The following is a 13,036-nucleotide window of genomic DNA, read 5'->3' as shown; positions in this document are numbered from 1 at the left end:
TTCTGTAGGCAGTCCAGATGTGTGTGTTCCTGTTGGGAAGGCTCTTCTCCAAGCTTCCCTTTATTCTTTCAGAGAGTGCTTGTGTGTGTGTGTGTGTGGCGTGTGCGCCTGTGTATGGTTTTTGTTTTGAGGTCAAAAGCAAAAAACCTCAATATGCTATTCATGAGATCTGTCTTTTCAGGAGTTATCCTATGGCCTATCCTTATTTCTACCATTGCATCTGTGTTTTCCCAGGATGAGCTGTGTCTTTCTGCCCATTGAAATGCAACATTCAATGTTGCACACCCTCTCACACAGAGCAACTGATTGCCAACTAGCTTTAATTGTTGCACGTGTTTGTCTGAGCTAGTCCCTCTGAAGAACTAGATAAAACGCTGTGTAACCAATTTTTGGCTGGCCTTAGTCATTAGAGGCTTATTCCAACCCAAGCATAATGGGGCATTTCATTTAAAATAGTATTCATCTTTTCTGAATTCCTGTGCTGCCTACAGAGTCCAAAGCAGAATGAAGAATTTTTACAGTTTCCATTTTTAACAGTTGCCTGCAGGTAAGGATAGTGAAAAGATGGAGCTGTTAATGTTCCGTCAGGCATTTATATTGCTACTCACCTTCTGCTATAATTCCACTCTGTTTTAAATTGTGTCTTGCGAGGTTGAGCCAGTCACGCTTGATGCATTTCCACCTATGGTTCATGTTTTTCTGTTCTACCTTCCCCCATCCTGTAAACATTTCATATTTAAGGACCCTTATTCAATCAGTTTCCCTTCCCGTGAAACAAAATTGAATGTCAGAAAATAAGACTTGTTTAACATAAGAACAACCCCACTGGATCAGGCCATAGGCCCATCTAGTCCAGCTTCCTTTATCTCACAGCGGCCACCAAATGCCCCAGGGAGCACACCAGACAACAAGAGACCTGCACCCTGGTGCCCTTTCTTGCATTCTGACATAGCCCAAATCTTTAGTGACAGTAGAACAACATTAGAGTAGACCAGTCCCTTAATAGAGACCATTTGAAAAAGGGAAACCATGTGAACATTGATGAGATCATGGTTCTTCAGAAGGCTATGGATCCAGCCCAGCCCAAGGACCACTTTGGCTCTCATAGTAAATACCACCAACGGATACTTTACATGTTACGCAAGGAAAATGCATGTTTATCAGTAAACAGTGCTGAGAGATGTAGTCAAGAGTGAGTTGTGTCAAGCATCTAGTCATATCACCCATGTTTTGGAGCATAAATATTACCATTTAGTGCATACACATAGTGTATACATGTTTGAATGAGGCTGCAAATCTTTTGATTGCTTAATTGTGGCTACTTCACTCCACAGTTCGGAACATCAGCCTTCATAGTCAAATTGACCCTGGATTGTGAATAAGATAGCTAATACTATAATGCCATTGTACAGATCAATGGTAAAGCCACACCTGGAGTATTGCGTTCAGTTCTGGTCACCACAACTCAAAAAAGATATAGTGGATATGGATAAAGTGCAGAAGAGAGCAACCAAAATGATTACTGGGCTGGGGCACCTTTCCTATGAGGAAAGGCAACAGCGTTTGGGGCTCTTCAGTCTAGAAAAGAGGCACCTGAGGGGGGACATGATTGAGACATACAAAATTATGCAGGGCATGAATAGAATGGATAGAGAGATGCTCTTTTCCCTCTCACGTTACACCAGACCCAGGGGACATCCACTGAAGTTGAGTGTTGGGAGAGTTAGGACAGACAAAAGAAAAGATTTTTTTACCCATCGTGTAATTAGTGTGTGGAACTCCTTGCCACAGGATGTGGTGATGGTATCTTGCCTAAATGCCTTTAAGAGGGGATTGGACAGATTTCTGGACAAAAAGTCTGTCACAGTTTACAGGTCATGATGGGTGTATGCAACCTCCTGAATTTAGAAGTAGGCTACCTCAGAATACCAGATGCAAGGGAGGGCACCAGGACGCAGGTTGTGTCTTGCTGTCTTGTGTGCTCCCTGAAGGATTTGGTGGACTGCTATGCAATACAGGAAGCTGGACTAGCTGGGCCTTTGGCCTGATCCAGCGGGGCTCTTTTTATGTTCTTATGTGGTCATGCTTGAGATAATGTGTTTATTTTTTACGTTTTTATACCACCTAAACTCCAAGGTGCTCAGAGTGGTGTATATGGTCCCTCCACTTCTTTTGTCCTCACAACAACCCTGTGAGTTTGTTGAGGCTGAGAGATAGTGTCTGACCCAAGGTAACTCAGGAAGCTTCATGGCTCAGCAGGGATTTGAACCTGGATCTTCCAGGTCTAATTTCAGAACCACAACACCATCCTGGCTGTTAAATAGCTTTTGTCAAGTGCCTTCTTCACTCCTGACTTTGCACCTACAAAAATAGGTATAAGTTGATGGCATACACCCAAGGCATACACCCGGGCCCTGATGGCATCCACCCAAGGGTTATTAAGGAATTGAAGAATGAAGTTGCAGATCTCTTGACTAAGGTATGCAACTTGTCCCTCAAAACAGCCACGGTACCAGAAGATTGGAGGATAGCAAATGTCACGCCTATTTTTAAAAAGGGAAAGAGGGGGGACCCGGGAAACTATAGGCCGGTCAGCCTAACATCCATACCGGGTAAGATGGTGGAATGCCTCATCAAAGATAGGATCTCAAAACACATAGACGAACAGGCCTTGCTGAGGGAGAGTCAGCATGGCTTCTGTAAGGGTAAGTCTTGCCTCACAAACCTTATAGAATTCTTTGAAAAGGTCAACAGGCATGTGGATGCGGGAGAACCCGTGGACATTATATATCTGGACTTTCAGAAGGCATTTGACACGGTCCCTCACCAAAGGCTACTGAAAAAACTCCACAGTCAGGGAATTAGAGGACAGGTCCTCTCGTGGATTGAGAACTGGTTGGAGGCCAGGAAGCAGAGAGTGGGTGTCAATGGGCAATTTTCACAATGGAGAGAGGTGAAAAGCGGTGTGCCCCAAGGATCTGTCCTGGGACCGGTGCTTTTCAACCTCTTCATAAATGACCTGGAGACAGGGTTGAGCAGTGAAGTGGCTAAGTTTGCAGACGACACCAAACTTTTCTGAGTGGTGAAGACCAGAAGTGATTGTGAGGAGCTCCAGAAGGATCTCTCCAGACTGGCAGAATGGGCAGCAAAATGGCAGATGCGCTTCAATGTCAGTAAGTGTAAAGTCATGCACATTGGGGCAAAAAATCAAAACTTTAGATATAGGCTGATGGGTTCTGAGCTATCTGTGACAGATCAGGAGAGAGATCTTGGGGTGGTGGTGGACAGGTCGATGAAAGTGTCGACCCAATGTGCGGCGGCAGTGAAGAAGGCCAATTCTATGCTTGGGATCATTAGGAAGGGTATTGAGAACAAAACGGCTAGTATTATAATGCCGTTGTACAAATCGATGGTAAGGCCACACCTGGAGTATTGTGTCCAGTTCTGGTCGCCGCATCTCAAAAAAGACATAGTGGAAATGGAAAAGGTGCAAAAGAGAGCGACTAAGCTGATTACGGGGCTGGGGCACCTTCCTTATGAGGAAAGGCTACGGCGTTTGGGCCTCTTCAGCCTAGAAAAGAGACGCTTGAGGGGGGACATGATTGAGACATACAAAATTATGCAGGGGATGGACAGAGTGGATAGGGAGATGCTCTTTACACTCTCACATAATACCAGAACCAGGGGACATCCACTAAAATTGAGTGTTGGGCGGGTTAGGACAGACAAAAGAAAATATTTCTTTACTCAGCGCGTGGTCAGTCTGTGGAACTCCTTGCCACAGGATGTGGTGCTGGCGTCTAGCCTAGACGCCTTTAAAAGGGGATTGGACGAGTTTCTGGAGGAAAAATCCATTATGGGGTACAAGCCATGATGTGTATGCGCAACCTCCTGATTTTAGGAATGGGTTAAGTCAGAATGCCAGATGTAGGGGAGAGCACCAGGACGAGGTCTCTTGTTATCTGGTGTGCTCCCTGGGGCATTTGGTGGGCCGCTGTGAGATACAGGAAGCTGGACTAGATGGGCCTATGGCCTGCTCCAGTGGGGCTGTTCTTATGTTCTTAAGTTATGGAAAACAAAGTGAAATACTCCAAAAACCAGGCAGCAATGACATGGTACACAAAATCTTAGAAACAGGAGATGAAATGTGCCGTGGGCAAATACAGTTCTGGACAGCAGAAGTTTCAAAACCTTAAAATATGTTGGGGTCTTTTTGCAACTTTTGCTAGAGGAAAAACATTGGGGGTTCTGTAAGCTGTTTGGTGCATGCTCATGGGTATGCCTCTACAGGTGGGCCCTTTTAATTTGGGTGTTCGGAACCCGCAGATATGACTCACTCCAGGTTCCAAACCTGCAGTGGAGTACCCCACCTCACCTCCTGGATGGAACTGGAAGCACCTTCTGGTCACATCAGAGAGGCTTTCTGAGGCCCACAGAGGCCACTTCAGAATGCTCTCTGAAGATGTTGGAGGGGCACTACCAGTTTTCAGAAAAAACGGTTTCTGGGGGCCTCAGAACATGGCCCGGACCTGTGGATTTAGTTATCCACAGGTTTTGGCATGGATACTGAGGGACTTTCTTCTGAGGAGGCATATTGAAGTTAGAGAGTTCTCCCACCTGAAGTAATGGGGTCATTGGGTCTGCTCAACTCTACAGGTTCCTTTTCTCTGCCAGACAAAAAAGTAATTGGCCAACAGTCGGCTGTTCAAAGGGCAGCTTGCCAGTGTTTTCCACTTATATTTAAAATGGGTTTCTAGGTGTTCATTCAGTACCTTGTTTCACCCTTTCTTTCATTTATTATCAACAGCTGAGACACGTGATATGAAATACTGGAAATAATAGTGCCACTCGAAAGTGGACTGACTTTCCTCACCCTGAAATGTACTGCATCCATTTTTTCCCCAGAGACAGAATTCTGCACCCGATTCCACACACAGCATGAGTCAGGACTAGCTGGACCTGTTGTGTGTTTGGTGCCTTGTTGCTGCTTTCACTCAGCCTCAGAACAGCCTTTGAAGGGAGCTGTTGGGCTTCAAGCAAATGAAGAACTGAGGCTGAAGGATGGCGGGTTGCTCAAGGCTGCTCAGCACGTCAGTAATTAGGCAGGACTTTGAACATAGTTTTTCCAGGCCCAGAGCTAGCATTTGAATGGTTGGGTCATGGTTGTTCTTATTTACAGGCCCTGTGGGAACACACTAGTGAACCTTGCAGCAGTGGATAAGACCTGCTTTCAAAGGCACTTCTTTCCCATATGCTTCTCGCCAGTGATTTCTCGCTGGTTGCTGTGTCTTCTCCACCCCCCCCCCCCAGCAACTGTTTTCAAGTTATGGTCATAAGTGATGTCTCTAAGTTCACTCAAGTCCATCTCAAATTAGCTCTGCTGAGCTTCAGTAGTTTTCTTCACTCCTCTTGGCTTCTCTTCCAACTGAATTATTTATTCATTTATTTATTTATTAGATTTGTATTCCGCCTTTCTCCCCTAAGGGCATCCAAGGGCTGGACCCACTTGGCTTTCCTGTCAAGTTTGTCATGCACACCAGTTGTCATTGTGGGATTGAAAAAAGATCTGCATATTCCACAGAAGCACATGTGACAATGTTCTGAGACCCTGCTATTTTGGAATGCAGGTGGAGTTGCTTACGTGAGCATCCTCTCAACGATTCTGTGGCATATTACTGTTGATGTCATATGTCAAGGAGTTTTTATGTGTATAGGGAAAATCAAAACACAAGATGTCTCTCCTATCTTCAGGCTGAAGCGGTATAGTCCCAGAAGAGCTGTACCATGTGCTTTTTCTTTCTGATTGTGTAGATCAGTGGTTCTCACATGTTTAGCACTGGGACCCACTTTTTAGAATGAGACTCTTTCAGGACCCACCAGAAGTGATGCCATGACCAGAAGTGACATCAACCAGCAGGAAAATTTTTTGACAATCCTAGGTTGCAATCCTACCCACACTTACCCAGGAGTAAGTCCCATTTACTACCATTGTTAAAAACATATACATAGTGGCCTGTTAAAAGTACAGATCTATAACATGTCCCCAGATGCAATCACATCCCATGGGAGCATCAAGTCTAATATATTAAAAATAAAATATTGAAATGAATGGGGACCAATGGCATAGCTAAGGGGGTGCAGGGGGTAGCAGTTGTACCGGGCATCAAGCTTTAGGGGGCAACAAGCTGAGCTTGACTCTAGTGACCAAAATTGTGAAAATCTTGGTATGTATGAATAATGCCATCATGTTATATATCATTGGAAAGGTAATTTAATGCAGAACGCTATGCAACAAACTGTACCGGAATATCTGTATTCTATCAAACGTTATGGCCAATTAACCAGAAAATGAAAGCACAACTGCACTGTGGAACAAAAAGTGGATTTGCTTAACTCCAAACTGATCTATGAGACAGATCATTCTGAGCGCCAATGAGATGCTATTATAATACAGCATGGAATCAATATCTTTTTATTTATTTAATTAATTAGATTTGATTTTGTCATGCAGGGGGGGCTACAAAATCTTCTTTGACCCCAGGTAGCAGATATATGCCTTAGCTATGCCACTGACTGGGGGGAGGCAGCAGAGCAAGCGGGAGGTGAGCTGCTGCGGGAAGGAGGTGGGTTCCTCCCAACCTTCACTTTTAAAAAGCCCAGGCGTGATGTCACTTCCGGTTGTGATGTCACTTCCGGGACAACATTTTGAACGTGGCACCGGGCTACACGATCTGTCCTGGGACCGATGCTTTTCAACCTCTTCGTAAATGACCTGGAGACAGGGGTGAGCAGTGAGGTTGCAAAGTTTGTGGATGACACCAAACTTTTCCGAGTGGTTAAGACCAGAAGTGATTGTGAGGAGCTCCAGAAGGATCTCTCCAGACTGGCAGAATGGGCAACAAAATGGCAGATGCTCTTCAATGTCAGTAAGTGTAAGGTCATGCACATTGGGGCAAAAAATCAAAACTTTAGATATAAGCTGATGGGTTCTGAGCTGTCTGTGACAGATCAGGAGAGAGATCTTAGGGTGGTGGCGGACAGGTCAATGAAAGTGTCGACCCAATGTGCGGCGGCAGTGAAGAAGGCCAATTCTATGCTTGGGATCATTAGGAAAGGTATTGAGAACAAAACGGCTAATATTATAATGCCGTTGTACAAATCTATGGTAAGGCCACACCTGGAGTATTGTGTCCAGTTCTGGTCGCCACATCTCAAAAAAGACATAGTGGAAATGGAAAATGTGCAAAAGAGTGCGACTAAGATGATTACGGGGCTGGGCACCTTCCTTATGAGGAAAGGCTACGGCGTTTGGGCCTCTTCAGCCTAGAAAAGAGACGCCTGAGGGGGGACATGATTGAGACATACAAAATTATGCAGGGGATGGACAGAGTGGATAGGGAGATGCTCTTTACACTCTCACATAACACCAAAACCAGGGGACATCCACTAAAATTGAGTGTTGGGAGAGTTAGAACAGACAAGAGCAAAGCATTCTGTGACTTCTACTTTATAGGAGCCCAAACTTGCTGCTACCCCAAGGACTTCATCTGACCCTGTTTTGTGGAGTCCTACATCATGAGTTAAAGAAAGTTAGAAATAAATAGCTCCCCTTGTCCTACCTACTGGGTTTTTTCTTGTTTGGAAAATTGCAGCAGACAGAGAAGCCTCCCTCTTCTTCATACTTGGTGCTTTGAGTACTGGAGACATTGAATGCTATTCTGGGACCCTGTTTGATAACACTCAGTGGATTGATATTATTTTTAAACTAATTAAAAGGGCATTATGAGCATAACGTCTAAGAGTCTTGATGGGCAGGTGTGAGAGCCGCTGAAACCCTGCGTAACCTAATCCTTTTCCTTTTGCCCTGCAGGCGAGCCAGGTTGCAGTTAATCCAGCTGGAAGTAGAGCACTTATCAATGAGAGATCGTATTTGCCCTGAGTCAAGTTAATTCTGTCCGGCTTAATTCCAGGCGGTTAGACAATTTGGCCTTGCTTCTTCACTTTGGCCTTCTTGGGACTTCTGGTGGGCAATAATGAGAGCAGCACAGAAAGAATCCCCTACTGTGGTGGAGCAAGACTGTTCCCACGCTAGCACCCATTTGTGCTGGTGAGGCATTGCTTTTTTGCCATTACAGAGAAGCTGCATTAACAGCAGACTGCACTGACTATAATGTTGTATTATCCAGAAATGCGCCTCCCTGTGGCTAAGATCCTTCTGTTGTACCTACGCACAAGACAGCTCCATTTCACAAAAGTCCTTTCCGTGACTGAAGACTTTCTAGTTGCTGGTTCTGTTCAGCACGGGCCTGTTCCTCCACACCTGAAGCAGTGCACCCCCTTTGCTGCCCCCTCCCTCTAGTCATGCACATGGACAACCATCACTGCCACCCCTGTTCCTCCTCTCCCCATCTTCTTTTTCATCTTCTCCTCTTTTCCTTCTCCTTTTGCAAATGCTGCCATAACACGTTTTCCTTTTTTTCCTGTTCATTTGCTGCTTCGGGCAACCTGGAAAGTGAGTGAAAAGGAGGCATATGGAAGGAGGCAAGGCAGTGCCTGAAGCCTCTCCTTAGAAATGCAGGAGGAGAAGCAGGAAGTGGTGGGGGCACTGCTGGTCCTGGTCACTCATGCTGTCTCCCTGCCCGAACATGTCTTGCCAAAAGAGAGGGCAGGCACCTGGCCTGGGAGCGACGGCCAGACCACTCGCTCACCCTCTCTCCAGGCTCAGTCCAGAGAGAGACCATGGAAGGAGCAGCTGCCTCCTCCAGGCAGAAGTACCAGCAGGCAGGGTGAGCACCAGGCATGTGTAGGATGTGCATGGGGCATTCAGTTCAACCCTGCTGTCTGAAGAGTGGATCAGCCCTTGTTTTTATTGCTTCCCTGTTCAGCTGGCAGCAGCAGCTAGGAATCTATGAATTGATGCTCCCCTGGGCATGTCTTACATACAGTGGAGGTTGTTGCTGTAGTTAACCTTCTGCCTCCTCTGTTGTATCAGGTGTGCTTGGATCCTTTCACCACATTTCATCCACAGGAGTCAGGTGAAATTGTTTGGGAGCCATCGGTTCACCATCCCCCAGCTTAGAAAGTTTTCTCCTTTTCTTAAATAACTACATCTTCTTGAAACATTTTTTGTTTTTGGAAAAAAAGAAACCAATTTTTTTTGTCTTTAATTGTTGATGTATCTTACAAAAGGCAACAGAAAGAAAGGAGTTTGAGGTCTTTTGACTCCAAAGGGGGGTGAGTTGCAGAGAGGAGGATGAACGTATGGTGAGGATGTAGTTCCTCTGCATTGCTTGTCTTTTGCTCACAGAAAATGCAATGTTTCTGAGTTTTCCCCCCCTATGGGGACTCCTTCCAGTGGATTTTGCTAGCTGTGGTTTTGTATTAGGAGAAATATTTACTCTGTATGTGTGTGTTCTTGTCCTTTTTTCCCCTTCCTTTTTTAAAAGACCGCACTTTCTGCAAGTCTCCCAGTACAGATAGTGCACTGAGGGTTTGTTTGCTCCTAAGCGACCAACTTGTATTTTGAGTTGTTAAAAATAAAATAAACAATACTTTGCTACCTGCAGGAACTGAAGCCAGACCAGTGAAGGTTGTGACCCAGTGATCAACTCTTAACATGTGATTCCCGTTCCTGTTACAGGGTTCAAAGAGAGTCCTGAGATCTAATGAATATGTTTTACCCCCTGGTGGCCTGATGGAGACTGATCTGGAACTGACATTCTCATTGCAGGTAACTTGGGCTTTACTGCCTACAAGACTGAGAATCATATTTCTGCAAGCTGGTTAATATCCTTGCCTGCTTTGTAGGAAGATAGTGCGTTTATCAGCTATCTAGGAATTATCTTGCAAATTCTGTTGGAGATGCGTTGTCTTCTATGTGCACTGAGCATGATGTACTTGGTATTCTGAGACTCTTTTCAAATCAGCCATATATTGGGGGGCAAAGGTGAGCAAAGTGTTTGGAGCAGCACGGGAGGAGAAAGCATGAAGGGAATTTATGGAGGTTAAGCTGTTGCTTTTCTGATGCTCTGCAGGGTGCCTGGTCAAAGACCCCTCAGAAGCAATTGATTATCTGAATCACTCTCCCTCCTCCCTCTGTAGTACCCACACTTCCTGAAGAGAGATGGTAACAAGCTCCAGATTATGCTCCAGCGCAGGAAGAGGTACAAGAACCGCACTATTTTGGGCTACAAGACTCTGGCAGTGGGCATCATCAACATGGCTGAGGTAAGAAGCAGTGAGGCCAGGAGTGCCAGAGATCTTTCATGCTCTTTGCCATCTCTGAATGATGAGCTCTTGGCAGCCCCTGAGCTGATGGGAAGCCTGAAATGCTAGTAAAGGATCCTGATCTGGTCCAAGAAATCTTCTCAGTTACCAGGACTTGGTGTTTTGTACTGGTTGTCATTGGGAAGGCACCAGAGGCTCTACTTTGGAAGAGCTCTGTATGCCATCTGTTCCTTACACAGGTAATGCAGCACCCAACAGATGGAGGCCAGCTTCTTGGCCTACACAGCAACATCAAGGACGTGAGCATCCGGGTAGCTGAAATTAGTATCTACTCCCTCTCCAGCCAACCCATTGACCATGAAGATGGAAATGTCCCTTCCGGTCCTAAAATAAAAGCCTCAGGTAACACATCACTCACTTCCAGAGTATTCATAGAGTTTAACCTGGTAAAGTTTAACTGAAATGCGCTGCTATCTCTATAGTAGTTGCTAAAACCTTTGTCCAGGTTATGATAATTTGTAACCTCATCTTTGCCCAATTTGTCTTCTGTGATATTCTCCCCCATCAGTCCAGATTACCTCTACCACAAAACTTACCTTTTCCCCAGCCATTCTGCTTCTAAGAACATAAGAACAGCCCCACTGGATCAGGCCATAGGCCCATCTAGTCCAGCTTCCTGGATCTCACAGCGGCCCACCAAATGCCCCAAGGAGCACACCAGATAACAAGAGACCTCATCCTGGTGCCCTCCCTTGTATCTGGCATTCTGACATAACCCATTTCTAAAATCAGGAGGTTGCGCATACACATCATGGTTTGTACCCCGTAATGGATTTTTCCTCCAGAAACTTGTCCAATCCCCTTTTAAAGGCGTCTAGGCTAGACGCCAGCACCACATCCTATGGCAAGGAGTTCCACAGACTGACCACACGCTGAGTAAAGAAATATTTTCTTTTGTCTGTCCTAACCCGCCCAACACTCAATTTTAGTGGATGTCCCCTGGTTCTGGTATTATGTGAGAATGTAAAGAGCATCTCCCTATCCACTCTGTCCATCCCCTGCATAATTTTGTATGTCTCAATCATGTCCCCCCTCAGGCGTCTCTTTTCTAGGCTGAAGAGGCCCAAACGCCGTAGCCTTTCCTCATAAGGAAAGTGCCCCAGCCCCGTAATCATCTTAGTCGCTCTCTTTTGCTCCTTTTCCATTTCCACTATGTCTTTTTTGAGATGTGGCGACCAGAACTGGACATAATACTCCTGGTGTGGCCTTACCATCGATTTGTACAACGGCATTATAATATTAGCCGTTTTGTTCTCAATACCCTTCCTAATGATCCCAAGCATAGAATTGGCCTTCTTCACTGCCGCAGCACATTGGGTCGACACTTTCATCGACCTGTCCACCACCACCCCAAGATCTCTCTCCTGATCTGTCACAGACAGCTCAGAACCCATCAGCCTATATGCCACTGTCTTTCTTTGTAAATCCTAACAGTGAGTCCCTGCTGTCAGCAATAGGTTTCTAGTCCTTAGTATCAAAGCTTGTTGCCTCTTTGTATTTTCCTCCTTCACTTCTGCCCCCCTTTCACTAGTTCCAGGGCAGTTTGATCATAGAAGCTGCCTTTTCCTGTTCCAGATCGTTCTCCAGATATTGATAACTATTCTGAAGAAGAGGATGATAGTTTTTCGTCTGAGCAAGAGGCCAGTGATGATGCAGTGCAAGGCCAGGTATGTCACATATGTGGAAGGAGATAAGGATGGTGTGCACGGCTCCTTCCCATAGCATCTTTTCCAACTACCTAGCAGTAGGGCTTGACCTCCAAAGGTCTGCTTGGCTCTTTGGTTTTCTCCTGCAGTGGCTAATTTGTTTGCTCCTGATTCAGCAGTTCACTTCTACCCAATTCCCACACTCTGTAGCTATAAACTCTATAGAGCAACAGTTTTCAAAACTGAGGACCCTTGTAAGTCTTTGCAGAGGTGGGGGAAGGCAGTAATGTGATCCCTAGGATCGTGTTGCTGCTGGAGCTGAAGCCCTGGTCTCCGGGGGATGCAGGGAGCCCTGCAGAGCAGAGTTCCTCAAGACTCTGTATATGGGGAAAAAAGCTATTGGAAACCACTTCTGGTTTTCGATTGCGAAACCAAAGTGGTTTCTGATAACTTTTTTTCTTCACATATGGACTTGAGGAGCCCTACAGAGAGCTCCATGGGGTTCCCTGCACCTCCCCCCCCCGGAGACCAGCGCTACAGGAGGTAAGTTTAAAAAAACTAATCCGACCTGGCAGTGGTGCGATCCTGGGGATCGCTTGCTGCCTTCCTACTTCCTCCGCTCCTTAAGGGGCCAGAAGTAGGGCTTCTCAGTCTAATGGGGTTGCAACCCACCAGTTTGAGAACCACTCATGTAGCGTGATCTAGCTCAGTACATGCAGAGAAATGAAACAGGAGGGTTACAGGTGATAGTGTGAGAGAGGGAGATGGTATGAGACTTGGGATTTGTCCTGCAGTGTCGGTGGTGTTTGCTAGCAAGAAATACTCTCTTCCACCCCTTCCCCTCCACCCTGTCATACTTTCTTGGGTAAGATGGGAGTACTTGAAAGACGGTTACTTGCTTTGATTGCTGACCATAGTTCTTAGAGGAGATGGTGTCTGTACTAGCAAAAGGGCAAAACACCCTTGGAAACAGACATATCAAATGTTGCCCAGGGAAGAGACACCAGGGATAAGAGATGGGAGCAGATGGGTGAGGGTAAAGGTTTCTGGCAACAGATGTTGTAAATGCAACATCTGGCAACAGATGTACTCCTGGAAGGAAT

General features: G+C 45.8%; 1 protein-coding gene across 3 annotated transcripts in view; it reads left to right on the top strand.

Moving 5' to 3' along the window:
* The window catches only part of LOC136648696 (phosphofurin acidic cluster sorting protein 1-like), a 164,579-nt gene that overhangs the window by 122,032 nt on the left and 29,511 nt on the right, over positions 1-13,036 (top strand). For all 3 annotated transcript variants that reach the window (XM_066624901.1, XM_066624892.1, XM_066624910.1), the window contains exons 3-6: positions 9,641-9,730; positions 10,102-10,227; positions 10,467-10,629; positions 11,863-11,954. In XM_066624901.1, coding sequence (XP_066480998.1) covers positions 9,641-9,730; positions 10,102-10,227; positions 10,467-10,629; positions 11,863-11,954 — 471 coding nt within the window. The remainder of the gene's footprint in view (positions 1-9,640; positions 9,731-10,101; positions 10,228-10,466; positions 10,630-11,862; positions 11,955-13,036) is intronic.

The sequence above is a fragment of the Tiliqua scincoides genome, chromosome 1 (genome assembly GCF_035046505.1).
Source record: "Tiliqua scincoides isolate rTilSci1 chromosome 1, rTilSci1.hap2, whole genome shotgun sequence".
Taxonomy (NCBI): Eukaryota; Metazoa; Chordata; class Lepidosauria; order Squamata; family Scincidae; genus Tiliqua; species Tiliqua scincoides.
The sequence above is the reverse complement of the archived record's forward strand: the minus strand, read 5'-3'. Positions and strand labels throughout refer to the sequence as shown.